Here is an 18,140-nt window from a genome sequence, read left to right as displayed (position 1 = left end):
ATAGTTCTAATTTTGTCCGTAAATCGTATTTAAAACGGTACAATAACAACAGGTCGCGGTAAATCACAGTGTTGCCACATACATTTAAACAGATTTGTCAATGTAGTCTAGTTAGTCTACCTTTGTGCGAAATTGCCAAGTACTAAGTACTAAGTAGTAACCAGTAAGTACGATTATTGCCTATTGGTTTTATCACGTATTAATAATTAATATTTATTTGGTTTTTACAGATTTTTTTAATAAAATATTTATATTCTTACACAGCACTTAAAATTTGTAAAATGTTAATTCCACTCAAATTTGAGTGATAAAAAGTATAATTCTTGTCTTGTATAAGAGTAATAATTAACTATCTCAAGCGGTGGCGATAATGTATGTGCTCAGGTAATCTTAAATTAAATTAATATATTTAAATATACTCAGTGACATTTAGTTGACAAAATTGCTGACTGCACACTGTAATATAATAACTTTAATAGATATTAATATTGTTATATTGTAAGAATATTTTTTTGGAACTCGTTGAGTATATTATATTATATAATAAATAGGGACATGGACACCCAAAGACTTGCCAAAGTTCGTCTTAAAAATAATATGAAATATAATATAATGTAGTGAAAATGATTTAGATCAATATACAGGTATAATAACAGCTCCAATTATACATGATGTTATATACATCTTCAGTTAAGGCCGAGGAGTATATTTGTTATAAAGAATTTGTTATCTTTTGTGTTATAAATTCAAACATGAAAATCTGTGTATCTTTAAAAAAACTCTTATTACTTAATTAATTAAAAAGAATATTTTTAAAACACAGTATTGTATGAATCAGTTTCTTATGCATGACTGCTGCTTATTCTATGTCTACTTGTCTTGGTGACACAGTTGCTTACAAAAAAATATATAACATATTGCTTACATTACTATATTATTGTTTAATGTGCTTACTAAACTAAATTGAGTGCAAAGGTTCTCAAAACCCCCGGGGTTAAATGAAAGTTCATTGCCTATTACAAATTTATATTATCATAAACAATGGATTTTCATGATTTGGAGTGTCTACAGTATCATATAATATCTTGTTTTCTGTTGGAGTTTTTACAGAATTAAATGTTTTACAATGTTTGTTTTTGATTATTAAATATAAAATTATTGTTATTACTAAACCTATACTGATGACAATTACTGTTATAATTATGTATAATCTATTTCTATTGTGTCCATAATATTACTATTTATTTTTGTGTATTTTAATTCTTTTAGTGATTTAGAATATTCTGTTAGTTTGAATAAATTATTTTTTTACCACAGAATTCCCTTGATTAAGAATAATTGAATTATTCAAAATTATATTTGTAATGTTTAATTGAGTTTTCCAGTTCATTGATACATCTAGTTATGGGATAAAGTCTTGGTATATTTTTGTGGTTATTTTTCTTTTTGCTATTAATAATGTCCCATTATCAGTATTGGCTTCACATTGATTATTTAAATCTAAAATACCTGTGCCATTTATGCTTACTACTACTGTTTCTGAATTATTTTTACATTTTATGAAAATATTATCCTTAATCGTAACATATATCCAAGAATTTATATTGTCTAACCTATACCATGTACTAAAATTAAAATTAAAATTTTTTATATTACACAAATCAGGCCAATATAGCTGGTTTTCTAAGTATTTTTAATTCGTAAGATTCATCCAAATGATGTAGTTTTTAATCATATGGACATATTAGTATTTTTATGATTTTCTTACACTTTGGTACTTGTATTTCACTTAATTCTTGGTAATATAATCTTAATTTGTCTATAAGTAACTATATAATCAGGTTTTGGGACTATCATTATATTGTTGTTATCGTGTAAATTAATAGCTAAAGGTATGTTTTTGTATGTTATAAATTTGTAACTGTCAATTAAAGGTGTTTCAATGATGAAATTTAATACATTTTTTATGTTCACTATATTAGTTGAAATTAGTCGTAGCAATTCTGATATTCCTAAATTATATCTAGGTATATTTGTATATCCTATCCCATAGGTAGTTGTGGTTTAATACCTTTTAATTGGTTTTTAAGGGTGTTTGTATCTAATATAGTGAACAAAACCTTATTGGGCCATATTTATTATATTTACTAAATGTTCTGTTTCAAACATATATTTGTGTTAAGATTATTTTTAATAATGATATTCATTCTTCTAAGACTGTTTAAAAATTTTAAATACATATTCAGCTTTTTCTGCTTGCATTTCATGAAGTAGATAATTGCATTTGTTGGCTAAATTAATTTGATTTTTATTTATTTCTAGTAATGATGAGTTTATGTTTGATATAATTGATTGCATAATTTGTATTTGTGCGTCAGATAATTAAAAAACATGCAAGTTAGAAATCTCAAGATCTTTTATTTTAGAGTAAAAATATTCTTTATCGTGTCATAATATACACCGAATAAGACGTTAGATACTTTTCCAACTAAATTGATTAGGCCTCTCTTGGTACGGTAATTATTTTTAGGTTGATCGATGATTTTCAGTATATGTTCTTTATTATTACTAATTTCTGATAAAAAGTGATAGACTTGGTGATTGTATTGGGAATAAAGTTGTAGTAAAAAATTTCAAGGGATTTATTCATTTTACAGGACTCTTCAAATATTTTATTATATTACCAATTTTATTGTATTTTTCATTATAGTTTGTAATATTAATATGAGTTAAGAAGCGCCAATGAGAGTTGCATATGTGTAAATTGTGTGGAAATAAATTCCTGATTGGTTGTGTATTGGAGTTAAATTGAATGGATTTGCCATCGTTTTTCCAAAAACAATTCTGAAAATGAGAAAAAATGTAAGAAAATTGGAAAAACAAAATGACATAATATGGCTTTTGAATATTTTAACAAATTGATTTATGAGTAATTATTATATTTGCATTGTGTGTTATGAATTATTGAATTTTAATTTGTAAGTTTTATTTTGTTTTTGTGTAATTTTATTTCCTTTCTGCCTCGTTTAATAGTTATATTTTTGTTGTTATTTAATTTTATTTCACTGTAAGGGCCCACCCATTTGGTTCTAACATCCCTCCTGCTGTTTGTTTTTTATCTATTCTTGGTCTCCAATTTTTACATTTATTTGTAGCTTTCCTTGATCATATTTTTTCTTTGTTTTCTCTTTGTTGTTTAATACATTATTTCTAGTTGCTTTACATGTTTCCTGAAGTTTTTGTTTTAATTCGCATATATAATCGTCATAGTTATATCTTGCTTGAGAGGTTCGATTTAATGTTTGACTGTGTGAGGGACGGTTACAGGAAAACCGTAAACAAGTTCATACGGTTAATGATTAGTTGTCATGTGAACTGTTGTATTATATACAAATATAGCAAAAGCTACATAATTATTCCAATCTGTTTGGTTTTTATTGACATAGTGCCTTAGATATCCGCTAACGTTCGGTGAGATCTTTTTAATCTGCTATTAGATGTGGGTGATACGGTGTACCTAGTATTCATATTTTCTATTGTAAATAGTTAACAGCATTCCTTAAATATTTTGCTCATAAATTCCGTGCCACAATCAGTAATTATTTTAGAAATATTACTTAACTCTCTAGCATGCGAGCGCCCAAATTAATAACAAAAATCGATTATAAAATATAATAATAATAATAATTGCACGTATATAATATTATTTAATATGTGCATATAACTATGGTAAACAATAATAATATGGTCTTGAGTGCAATGATCTCAAGTACCGCAACGAGTATAATAAAAAAATATAAATAATAATAATAATAATAATAATGGACACCAATTTAACCACTAAGTTCGCAATATCTACAAATTTGACTGACCACTGACCACGGCTAGGAAATATAATAGTTGGTAAATATCACCTGAAGCGACAGCAAAACTCTGGTCCCTTATGATGATGGTGACAATGATTGAATTTGTACTTCGTATTCACACGAGGTTTTCAGCGGCACATGCGGACGAACGAACCCGACGCTGCGTGTCGTTCGACTGTTGGAAAAAGACAAAAACTTCTAAATAAAAATATCAAGCTTGTCGGCCGACACGAACGTCAACGGTCTGGTCTCTCCGGACGTAGGAGGGGGGAGCTTGCTGGGACTTTATATTATCTATTCGTCGCATTTGTAGAGTCCCAGCAAAAGCTTATTAAGCGGCAATTGTTCCCCGTTCGAACAAAAATAATATGTTATGCTAAAGTCATACAAACCCATACAAAGCACGAGTATAGTAAGATAGATGATCATTTCGAATTTACTCGTAAAAGCACAATATTGACTAAACTATTATAATAAAAAACAAACTCAACTCGCAGAAGAGTGATTTTTATATTTTATTAATTTTACGACTTTGTTTACAAAAAAAAAAAAAAAAACTTAAAAAAAAATAATAATTTTACGTGTTTGTATAATATGTATGAGTTTAAATAATTATCACTCGACAGATACTTTCAATAATTTTGTTGACAAACGTGTTAAAACACACTAAATAATAACGATATGTTCAATTCAATTGATATATCTGTTGTTTAAGTTGTATAAATTAATTAGATTTGCATTGTTTAATAAATACCTATTACCTCACTATTATTTAAAAAAAATAAAATATAATTATTTATTACAATATCTATGTGAATATTTTATTTTTTGAACTGAGAACACAATAAATTACAAACATTATATAAATATACATTTTGTTATCAAGACTGTTATATTGTTTTTTTGTTAATAATATGCAATACTAAGCATTACATGAAGTCAACAGTATTAATCAACATCATTCTGTGTGTGGTGGGGGGTTTGATATGTTCTTCTGGATTTTACCCCAGTAAAACTTTGCCCTTTTATATAACCGCGGAGTTACCTCCTCCGGGCGAAAGACCAGGAAGTGAACACCCATGGTCGCCTGTCGCCATCCGGAGCGTCAGAGTACTATTAATAAGCAGGCCTAACATGGCCTACTCCGAGTTGCATGGTTTGAGGTTTGAACACGGCGTTCTGTCACTCGCAACTGCCATTTCCGCAAACAAATAGTCGGGGTACCGGATACATGTACCAGGGGGAAGATCACCAGACAAGACCAGGTTGACCGCGTATTTCCAGAGATCCGGTCCGAATTCTGAACCTTGCGGGCAACCCTTAGTTAGGGGCGTCGAGAGTGTCACGTCTTCAATCACCAGGTGGGCCTTCCGGCCATCAAGGTAGCTCTTTGTTAGGGCGATTAGCTCAAAGCCGTAATTTATGCTTTGCATATCTTTGATTAGTAGTGCCATCAGAGGCAGTTAAGCGCCCTCGATATATCTAGGAATACGCCTACGACGTATTTTTTCCACCTTTCATCTGTCCAGCTTCGCGCGTAAGTCATCGCGTCAACGGTCGATAGGTTTTTGGTAAAAATAAATTGCCTGGCCAACATTTGGGAGTCCGTATCTTTACGGATTCTCGCTACGATAATGTGTTCCAATGCCTTAACTAGAACGAGGAATAAACTAATTGGTCGGTAAAACTTTGTCTGCGTCGTGTCTTTATCAGGCAATTTCCTAATGATGGTCAGCGCCGCGTTCTTCCAAAGTCTCAAAAACTTTCTCGCAGCCAAGAAACTATTCAACGCAAACGAAATTTGGTTTTTAAAGACGGACCACGTTTGCCGCTGTCTTCCTGCCGTGATCACGTCTAGAGCCGAGGCCTTATCGTTTTATTTTTCCAAATGGTATATTTAACCTCATCGACCGTGCACGGTTTAACCTGATCGAACATTGGGATAAGCCCCCAGGTAAAGCCGGCTCGAATCTTCCCACATAAACGCGGATCTCTCTACGGATTTTCGCCTGTCTTGCAGTCTTCGTAGCATAGCTATTCTCAGGGACCAGTTCGAGATGTTTTTCGGCGGTCTCCCTAAGCGAACACGTAAATGTTTCTTCCATTTTTCTGATGGACGCTGGTAATGTTTAAGAGGGCCGTGTTCCCTGAGTAGTATGTATTTATATGTTCACAGCACTTTTGAGCAGGGAGATTTAAAAAGTTTAATTTGGAATATCCCACTCAAGCTCAATATTTTTTCCATTAGACAAATAAACAACGAATTTACAAAAATCTACATACATTATAAAAACACGATTTAAAATAACTAATAAAAATATTGTTAATACATCATTATGTATATTCGTTATAGGTAGACTAAGTTTTTATTGAAAGTTTTTTTCAAACTTAAAAACTAATAATTTAATTCAGTTCAGTTCATTTAGTAATATACCATAATTCGATCAACATCTATTATCTATTAAAAATCCTTTACTTTTAAATTTCCATTTTATATTACTAAAAAATGAATTTTCAAAATCTTAGCAACTATTTTTGCTAATTAGTTTTTTTAATACGAAAAAATGCATATCCTAAATACTCGGAATATACATCATTTTCTACAAGATAGAAAATATTCAACGTATTTCCGCTAAGTTCATCTCAAGATAAATACTCATTGGCTGATTGTGGTTTTATAAATTCAGGGAAAATAGATATTGTTGAATGTTTTTGCTGTAGACTTATTTTACATAGTTGGGAAAATGTTGATGATATATAACAGTAACCTTGTCGCGTGTGTCATCATCTTTGCTCTAGACTTGAACGTCATTAGGCGCGTTCGTCTCAAGCCGCTGTCGTTTTACCAGCATGTAGGAGTCAGGTAGAGACTCAGTCTCAATTTCCTGCGATCGTCAACCGCCGTGTTCATCGCAGTCGTGATCATTGGTAACCTTTAATTTTGTGTTATTAGCCTCCTCATACGGGTGGAGCATTTGTTTTGCTACTAATATATTAATTTTTTTTTTATTATTGTGATCATTTCGGGCACCCATTATTATTATTATTTGTATTTATATCTAAGTATGTTTGCATTTATATTTTATTATAATTTAGTGCGCATGACGCTATAAATTCCATTACTGTTCATATTAACCGGTGGGTAGCCTTACGTCCTAATACATCGCGAGTAAAGGCCGCCATATTTGTAGGAGCGGTAACGACACAACATGGCGGTTTCAAAACGTAGAAGCAATTGAAGTTGAAAATTTGTAGATATTACCAATACATACTTTTTTTATCCAGACTGTAATGTAAAACAGCATGTTCTTCATTGAAAATTCATTTGATTTATTCATATATTCACATTAATAAAGCCAGGCAAGTGCTGACGACCTTCATACAAATTAAAATCTATTATAGTATTCCATAGAGCTTTTTTAGTTGTTAAAGTTTGAACTTAATGTATATCATAAACTTATGTCATCTAATATTTTTCCAGTGAAGCTCCTTCAGATATTTTAACTGAAAAGTAAATACATGAAAAACTATACACAAATACTTTCTATCCAAAATTAATATTCATGTAGTTATAATAAATTTCTTGAATGTAGTAAAATGTATTATATTTTTACAACACTAATCGCATGGATTTATCTAATTAAAACCATACAATATTAAGCAATACAAAACATATTAAGAAACATAAAAATGCGAAATAGTATCATAATTAATACAAAAATGTAATGAAATTATTTATATTTTTCAATTTTAAAATTTGTAAAGCATTTTAGAATCTAAATATAACAGAGTTATAAATTATAATAGTGCATAATATGTGACATTAGAAATTCAAACTAGAAAGGTAATTACATGTATTAATACGGTTTAATAGCTCTTTTTTTTTTTTTTTGAATAAATATTTTAATACTAGTACATTTATTTTTCTTCATCTGGAAAATTATGATTCGAATTTTTATCACATACATTACAATAAAACTCTTTATCACTCATATTATCACTGTCATCAGCAGAGTCAGAATTTATAAAAATTAAAGAAGACATTAAATTTCATTCATCGATAAATATTTTACCTAACAGGTACCCAGTCCATGCTAACATTAATTAATAATAATTGTAGGTAATTGTTATAACTTATAATCATAGGTGGGAATTTGGTATCTAAATCATATATGCAAAATATGATACATTTTGATATTTTATTCTTAATAATAATATGTAAATATTCCTTGACTTCTTGTAAATTGAGATATAATATTACTGTTACGTAAGAACTAATAAGAAATTAATTACATTGTTTGGATTAAAAAAAAAAATTTGTTTAAATAACTTTCTTTAATATAGCTTTATAAGTTGCCACTCGACTTGGTTGACGCACTTATATTTTATGACAGTTTACATAAGATGCCATTATTTTATCACCATTGGTCGACACCAGTTTATAAAATTCGTCAAATAAATATTGAAATTTTGAAAAATTGTGTGGTACATTTTCTGTCGACGATGATGGTGAAACGTCCGTACCAATTATCGCATCATCAATGTTGTACCACAAAGGCTCCTACGGGGATGGCGGTTGGCCTTAAATGGTGATGAGAAAATATTATAAAAAAAGAAAATAATACCCAGAGATTTATATCGATAACAACTATAATAATAAAGAGACTTATAAAAAGGACCGGTGACCAAAAATAAATATAAACAAATTTGTTTTACGCACCGTCGCGCGTCGTGCTATAATATATTATATATTAGAAATATTGATGTACTAAATTAATAATAATAGTAAAAAATAGGGCGCCCAAATAATGTGACAAGAATTAGTAATAATAATCGGTATGCAAAACACAAATGATAATAAAACAATAATAATAAATCATGGATATCACCTATATCAACGACTTGGATCTCGAACAACGTGATCGCGTGGAAATCTCCGTTGGAACACCGGTATGGATTATACTGTTTGATGCCAATTCTCGATCTTTACGCCCTCATGAAATAATAGGAATATATATATATATATATATATTAATGTATGCACGGCAAGAGCGACGTGCGCGACGGATACAACGACGGCACAAAAGTTATAATAAAATAAGGGTGCAACGACCTAAAAGGTCAAAGTCTTTGTTAGATGCAAAAACACACGACGCAACGGGCACAAGATAAAACGGCACACATGGACCATGGTTAAGGGCAAAGTCTCGACCATGTCGAACGAGACTAGAGAGTGAGTTTCCTTTGGATAGCGGTGGTCAAAGACGTTGATGCCATATATACAAGAGAGGAAGAAGTCGACGAACTTATCGCATGCAAACGATAATCATAGTAAATCTTGAACAAACGTTTTCATTCGTTTGTTGACGAACTCTTTTGCTCTTAGGTAATGATTGTATAATACAACGATCCATTACAAAATATAAAATATTTCACCAATAAAATTAAAACAGTCATAAACAAAAGTATAAAAAAATGAAGACGGTAAAAACTGACCACATTTGAATGAATGTGCACTGCATGCCGTACGAGATTTCAATAAATTTTTGTATACAGCGTATTATTAAATATTATACTATTGCTATTTTCTTATCGACAATTATTTATTGTTTACTTGGTATTTATATATCATCCGCAATTCACCACTCAACTGCAGCTGTTGCGACAAATAACTATATTATGGGCTTTATTGACGTTTTCTTTTTTTTTTTTTTAATGGGCATGAGACTTCTTGTATAGGCCATATTATAAAATTATAAATAACTCTTACCTTCCATGATATATACATAATAAATCGTCATTATTCAATAAATGCCATATAAAACTATTTTAAACCAATTTTTACAAATAATACAAATTAATTACTTATTTAGTTATTCATTTTATATTGAATAAAATAATATTGTAAAATAGTTATTACTTATTAGTTAACGGATTTTGTGAATTATCTAAATAATTTATCTAGATGGCTAATATTTTCATCTATATAGATGAAAATAAGATGAACATTTTATTTTTTATCTAGTTTATCTAGATACCCTATCTAGATAAATTTAGCTATGGCACAACACTGTTTGATTGGTACAACAAATTTATATTTATGTTATTGTGTAAATTGAAAAATAAACAAACTATCTATAACAATAGGTACTCAGCAACACTTATCCTTTATTTATATTTACAATAACAGATAGTGTAAAGTATAGAGTTACGTGCAATCATGGATCTTTCTTCAGGTGTTAAATTACCTACATCTACCAAGATTTGTATCAATGTAAAAATGAGTACTACAAAACTCTACACATGTAGTTCCGTCTTCTGATGTTACTTACTGAATATTAAGTTAAAGCACCAAGTTACGATTAAAAACTTTAAAAATTCCTAACATTAACCATGGGTATGTAGATCCAATTTTGTTTGTGTCCTGACTCGTATTTTAATTAAAATATATTATGTTTAACAGCTGTATGACTGTATGAGTATGGCCATAAAATATTTTATATAATATCTGTTTAGCTGTATGATATCACAAATTATAATGTTTATAAAGGATAATAATAAATGTGATTTTCAATTTTTTTCCTTTTTCAATAAAAAATTGTTTAATCATATAATTATTTTTTGCACTCAATGCAAATGATGCGATAATCCTATAAAATTCCTTATGTCCATTTTGTCTCCGAGAACCAATCCCTTGACTAGTACAAAAAAGCAAAGTATTTAAAATATCTTTCAAATACGTAATATATTTAAACTCTATTATTTTATGATGTTTATCAATTATTATAGCAATGATACCTTCAACTGATAAATGTTAAAAATCTATCAATTTAACCGTTGCTTTCATATGAGGAACACTACAATCATGTTTTGAGAGACGTGTTGAAGCTTTGAACCATTGGTTAAGTCCATTTGTAGTAAATGATTCGTCACAGCGACCTGATAAATCAAAGATTCTACAATAAAATCAAACGTCGCAACACACAGAAATATGTTGATTAATAATATCGACTTTACGTAATGCTTAGTATTGCATAATATTAACAAAAAAACAATATAACAGTCATGATAACAAAATGTATATATATATAAAGTTTGTAATTCATTGTTTTCTCAGTTCAAAAATAAATATTCACATAAATATATTAGTAAATAATTATTTTATTTTTAAATAATAGTTAGGTAATAGGTATTTATTTTAACAATGCAAATCTAATTAATTTATACGACTTAAACAACAGATAAATCAATTAAATTGCACATATGTTATATTTAGTGTGTTTTAACACGTTTGTCAACAAAATTATTGAAAGTATCTATCGAGTGATAATTATTTAAATTCAAACATAAAAATGTTAAATTATTTATTTTTAAAGTTTTTGTAAACAAAGTCTTAAAATTAATAAAATATAAAAATCGCTCTTCTGCGAGTTGAGTTTGTTTTTATTGTTATAGTTTAATCAATATTGCTTTACGAGTGAATTCGAAATGAGCATCTTCTTACTAAACTCGTGCTTTGTATAGGTGTGTATGACTGAGCATACATAATATTTTAATTATTTAATAAGATATTTATACTTGTTTGGGATAATTTAGAGATCAAATCGCAATACATTTATATATTATATAAAACAGTTGAGTTTTAACTTTAAATTGATTCTTTTTGAATTTTAGCTTTATACATTATTTAGAATCGAAAGTAATACCAAATCAATCGAATATACCACTTTGGGATTTTTGGAAAAATCCTAACACTACTACAATTGAAGACCTTACAACAATACAGGTTACCGATAAAGACGGCTTGCAGTTTTTCTATCTCAATTCGTACGTAACATTATTAGTCCATAGGTTAAATCAACTAATCATTTTAATTCAAATTTTATTTTCAAAAGTGTTATTAAATAATGATGATAATAAAAACATGATGTCCAAGTCTTATTTTTAATTAATAATACATTTGTATATTACTATGTTATGTACTATAGTAAGTTGTCTATGTATAGATTATAAATGTTAAATTTATAAACACAATTAATGTACAAACAGTCTTTCAAATTTTATTCTTTTTAATTGAAAATAAATGTGATTATATTTAAGTTGAATTATAAATCATTTTTAAAACGTTGTATTATGATTTGATTTTATGATATAAATTCTGAATACATACCAATTATATCACAATTAAAACCATTTAATTTTTTATAATTCAACAGAGTTCTTGGACGTGATAATACAATCAAAATAGATTTTAATAATGTATCAGCTATAAATGAGCACTGGATGAAAGGCTTACCGTTAAAAGTTACTACTCATGGTTGGAAAGGATCGGAACAAAAATCCACGGATAACAAGGAAGAAACTGTATATGATATCAACATGGGTATAATAAAACAACTAATATTATTCTAATAATAAAATGTGTTTTGTTTTACAACGTTTTGTCTTATCTCAAAAAACAATATTATATTCATTGTCAAACTATTAGCATATGTCGACCTCGGGGGATTCAATATAATAACGGTGGATTGGAAAGGTATGGCAGATAGTCCTTATGGATTCCCAATGTCTGCAGCTCTGGCCTTAGCAGTTGGTTCTGCGGTTGCTGTATTTTTGGAAAATGTGGTTAATCAAACAGGAATCGCACCATCGGATATACATTTAATTGGCCATAATCTCGGAGTCCACGTAGTAGGAAGATGTGGTTTTCGTTTTCAAAAGGGGAAAATCGGCAGAATTACTGGTGAGCACTTTAAATGTAGAAACATTAACGTTACACACATGCATTGTTAGATTAAGGATTTTTTTATGTAGGGTGTTGAGGTTTCCGTCTCGTAATCTGTAAACTTCATCGTGACGGTAGAACCTGTTTTTAGTCCTTTATATGAATGTTCTTAATATTTAAAAAATGGGAATTTTAAAAACTAATTTATTTATTTAAAAAATTATATTTTTTGTGTTTAAATACAATTAATGTTTCAACAAAAAATTTTAATTTAATCAAATATTCATTATAATCAGTAAGCAATAGTAAAAATATCAATTTCTTAAGCCTATCCTTAATTTTCATCATAATAATTTCTTTTTGTTATTTGTATTCAATAGGATTAGATCCAAACAACATTCGACATTACCTCAGTACTCTCGATCTAAAACCTTTGAGCGCAAATGATGCCGAATTTGTCGACGTCATTCACACTGCAGGAGGAAATCTTGGTTGCATGGACAGTTTGGGCCACGCTGATTTTTTTCCCAATTCTGGGATGTATAATCAACCAGGATGTTCTGTAACCTTCGATTATCCTTTAGGTAATGATCTTATTAATCTAAAAATGTGATCTATAAGTTAGTGGCTATGAATTGTATTGTTGATATAATTTATGTTCTGGTAGAGATCAATAACAAATGAACTACTTATCTTGAGCGTATTCTACATAAATAAAATTAAATTCCACGAATTAAAAACGGGTATATAACTTAATTCTTAAAGCGATTTTATACTAGAACCACAAGGTATTTTAAATTTAAATAAAATAAATTAACACAATAGAACCTCAAATATATATGTTTTTATATAAAAAGCTATCGGCATTTAGCTTTTCTTTAAATATTAGGGATGATAGAAAAAATATCAACGAAATTATTTTTCATGATTGGTTAACATTAAATAAAGGCATCTAGCTGGGTAACTGATTATTTAATTAGCCATTGTGCTATTATATTCTATTGATTTAGCTTCAGTGGATTGCAGCCAGAAAAGAGCATATCAACTTTATATAGACTCCGTGATACATAGGAATTCTTTAATGGGTGTAAGTTGTTCCTCGTGGGACGATTTTACGAACGACAAATGTAATAACAACTTTCAAATGGCTATGGGGCACGATGCATCGCCCAGGTAAAATAATAATTGATATAAGATACTATTGAACAGTTTTAATAATTATGAGTAAAAGTTCAGTGTTATTACTCACTCTTATTTTATTTTATTTAAGTTCTTTTCATATTCTTAATCTGTTAAGTATGACCATTGCAAAAGTATTTTCACAATATATCAATGAGTGATAAGTACTCATAACAATAGCCAGTTTGTAAAAAAAACTTTCTTTGTGATATTAACATATATTTTATTTGTTAAGTGTAGTGACAAAATATTTAATGAATAATGTACTATTGTTTATAAATAGGAAACTCGAAAGACAATTTATATGATTAATATATGGTTTATTCTCGCTTAGTTAATTTAATAGGGAGTAATTTGTTTGATCATAACTGTAGTTACCATTCTTATTTTAGTGTAAAGGAAATTTCTACTTGAAGACCAAGCACCAGTCTATAGTACAACTGTAAATTATTTAATTCTTTTTGTGTTAAGAGAAACATTTAAATTGTAAAATTAATATTTTCAAAATCAATAAAACAAATCCCATCTGGGTATTTAGGAGTAACTAAGTGTATACATTTTCGGACCCAATTATGTGGACCGTAGCAAAGTACAACGAATGAAGTCTCAGAATTAAAATGTAATTATGAAAGATCTGATACTATACCATTTCACACCATTCTCAATCATTCGTGGAAGACATTTTTAATGGGTCATGCTTTAGTTCAACAAACTAGTGTAATATTTGGTAGACGAAACACGAATTATTATTGAGGTAAGACCAAATATATGGAGAGTTGGTTATCGATAGCTGTGTATTTATTCAAAAATTTAAATATTTGAATACAATCCTTAGAACCATAATGTAAACTTTTATATTGATTATATTCTGTAGGTTTATGAAGCGATACGAATTAAAACTTATATAATGAGGTTTATGACAACATATGAAAGAGTTCATATATAACTAAAAATACATGTTTAAAATAACTGAAACTTAAAATGAGTATATGGGACAAAGATCATTTGAAAGCAAATCAAATACATAATGAATCCACAATATTTCTATTTTATTCGAAAGCTATTAAAGTTAGTAATGTTTTAACGAGAAATACTAAAGTCCTGAATGGGCCATAAAGAAGAAAAATATTTATGATTGGGTTATCGTACGTATATTTGATCGATGTTGCCTCGAGCTAACATTACGGGATATACTGTTTATTATATGTTTGGGTAACCTACTCCTCTCTGTGTAAATCCTGCCACATGATCGTTACTAACATCCGCCGATTATTGTAGGATCGGTAACGGCGCAACACCTATCGACTAACGTTCAAGACAAAAACTGATCCAAATGTCAACACTTAAACCCTTTAGAGTCTACGATTTCCGCATTTAATATTGTTCAACTATTGTAGTTTTATAATTTGATAAATCAGTCAAATCACATATATTTTCTTTTTAGTGTGTGTGTATGTAATTGTCTGGCAAATTGCTTATACCATTATGATATACTACGTGATTACAATATAATATTATAAGAATCACACTAATTTAATATACCATATTTATATAGATAAAAATAATACCCTTAATAGGTCACTACAATTTCAGTATTTATGCAGACAAAATACATAATAACAGCGTTTCATAAAATATTACTATGATATAGGTTTTAGGCACTATATACTTATATTAATATGAATACAAATATTGTGTTTAATCAGATAGATATCAAGTAAACAACATAAACATATAATTATTCACATTTATTAGATAATTTAAATCTGTAGAATTATACATATTAAATATAATAAATTAACGCTCAAAACTATAAATTACTTTCAAATCATAATTATTTTATTATTGTTTATTAAACATTTTTTTACTCTTGAACAAATTTAACATACTCATGGCAGCTATAAATACTATTGACATTACATGATGTTTAGTATTACATATCATTCACAAAAACATTAAAAAACGTCAACAGCAAAATGTATATTTATTTAAAAATATAATATTTTGTGTGCTCTGACAGAAAATAAAAATAAATATAAATTATTTAATATATAAAATATATTCAAATAATATATCCTTTGTTTTGTGATTTTACGTAATTGGTTATATAAACTATACAAGTACCTATAGTTTAATTTATCCGACCAATTGAGACAAAGAAAATTTGTTTTATCGCTCTAGAAATATATTATTTAATTATTAACAATATCTTCAACAAATTATAAATATTGTGACTAAAATTATACGTATTATTATAGTTCACCATGTGTGAACATGACAAATAATTGTTTATACGAAAATATTTTTCAGTGGTGGAGAATAAGTATGAACCGGTCTTTGCGTTGCTAATAGCACCTTCTAGTAACTGTTAAACTATAGTATCAAACACAGTTCTGTTTTCAAAGGATTATATTTGAATTTTAGTTCTATAAACTGCAAACCTAGAAAAGGGAAATACTGTAACAAATGTTAATATTCTAATACTACAGATGATGTTACTTTTCTATAAAATATATCAATAAATAGCAATTTTATGTGAAGAGCTCACGTTAGTCTTTGGTCTATAGAGTAGGAAGAGTTATTTGTATTTTAATTGAAGTAATACTTTAAAATAAATTTGCAATGTAACATAACAAAGTGTGACTACTAGAAAGTATCGGTTGATTCAGGTGTTTAATTTTAAAAATGAATATTGTTTTATGTTGTTATGGGCTACGAGACATGCTAATAACATAAGTATAATATGTAATATTGCTAGAAGTGTTAGCAATATCGATATATATATGTGGTCTAATAATTGTTATAATATATACGAGATAGTAGATTCATATTTCTATGAATCTTGTTGTTTTAAAACATCATAATAAACATATCAAAATAGCAGTCGTGTGACAGAATAGTTTAATATATTATTATTGCATTCACGAATTGCCAATTAAGAACAGAAGACATCCTGGAGATTGTTGTGATGTGTGAAAACAATTCAAATTAATATTAATCAGAAGGTTTCGACTGGCAACAAGAACTTCTTTTGTATATAAGGGGTCCAGAACCAGCAAAGGGCAGATATTGCCAAACCACAGACCTGAGCAACTTACAACACTCGGCCTTTTCTATCAGTTACTAGGAGCAATTTATACGTAATAAAACATTGTTCTTAGGTTGTAATATCATTTAAATAACACCCCAGGTCTGGATCTGATATTGGCACGCAACAATGTTAAGCCGCCTTACTATTTGAACATTACCGTCGTAAAAGTTTCTTTCATCTTGAGTGCCTACTATAGTAGTCCTTTAAGTGTCGGTGTTCGATATTTTACGTTTTCAATTTGTATCGGGTTTGGACTTTGATCCGTAACCGTTTGGTAACCCGACAGATTTACGACACTGTTGCGCCCATCTTTGGTCCAGTAAACAGTACGGACATAACCGACGTTAGGTTAGATAACGTGTCAAGGTTATTTTATATGCTTATTTATACACTGAACACAATTAGGCTTCCAAACTGTACGCATTGTCCCACTGAACTGTAGTTCACGAGGTATTAAGATAAAATCGATGCATTAAATCGTTTCTTGTAATAAAAAAAAAAATTATTAATTTATAGTATCATAGGTATGTTAAATTCAATCACACTGACATACATTGTTAATCCTTCGTATTTGTTTACTATATTTTCACAAACTGATTTCCTTTTTATAATAATACGTATATACATTTTTTAATTTCATCTTATTTCTTAAATCCATGGAATATCATCTTTTCCCAATTATGTAAGATGAGTTCATAGCAAAACATTCAATAATATCTTTTTTCCCTAAATATTTAAAACCAATTTCGGCTAATGAGTATTTATCTTGAGATGAAGTTGACGGGAATAAGTAGAATGTTTCAATATTGAAAATGTTGTATATTCACATAGATATTGTAGAAAATAATTTTATTTTATATAATTATATTTTTATTTTTAAATAATAGTGAGGTAATAGGTATTTATTTTAAATTTAAATCTAATTAATTTATAGGACACTTCTAGATAAATCAATTAGAAATTTCATATGTTATTATTTTGTGTGTTTAACACGTTGTCAACACAATTATTAATCTCTGTCAGTGATAATTATTTAAACTCATAATCAACGTTAAATTATTTATTTTTAAAGTTTTTGATAAACAAAGTCTTAAAATTAATAAATATAAAAATCGCTCTTCTGCGGTTGAGTTTGTTTTATTGCATAATAGTTTAGTCAATGTGGTAGCTTTTACAGTGAATTCGAAATAATTATCACTTTACTAAACTTGTGCTTTGTATAGGTTTATGACTTTAGCGCAACATATTGTTGGTGCTTTAATAAGGTATTACGTGGCAG

The 18,140-nt window shown here is 28.6% G+C and overlaps 1 protein-coding gene across 1 annotated transcript; it reads left to right on the top strand.

Moving 5' to 3' along the window:
- Positions 1 to 286: 286 nt before the first annotated feature.
- Positions 287 to 13,800, top strand: LOC112603875 (pancreatic triacylglycerol lipase-like). Its single transcript, XM_025352672.1, has 6 exons — positions 287 to 384; positions 11,541 to 11,693; positions 12,083 to 12,249; positions 12,355 to 12,609; positions 12,972 to 13,175; positions 13,602 to 13,800. Exons 1-6 carry the CDS (start codon positions 371 to 373, stop codon positions 13,766 to 13,768), a joined length of 960 nt encoding a protein of 319 aa, XP_025208457.1. The 5' UTR covers positions 287 to 370; the 3' UTR covers positions 13,769 to 13,800.
- Positions 13,801 to 18,140: the final 4,340 nt, after the last annotated feature.

The sequence above is a fragment of the Melanaphis sacchari genome, unplaced genomic scaffold (assembly GCF_002803265.2).
Source record: "Melanaphis sacchari strain LSU unplaced genomic scaffold, SCAv2.0 Contig112_pilon_pilon, whole genome shotgun sequence".
Classification (NCBI taxonomy): Eukaryota; Metazoa; Arthropoda; class Insecta; order Hemiptera; family Aphididae; genus Melanaphis; species Melanaphis sacchari.
The sequence above is the reverse complement of the archived record's forward strand: the minus strand, read 5'-3'. Positions and strand labels throughout refer to the sequence as shown.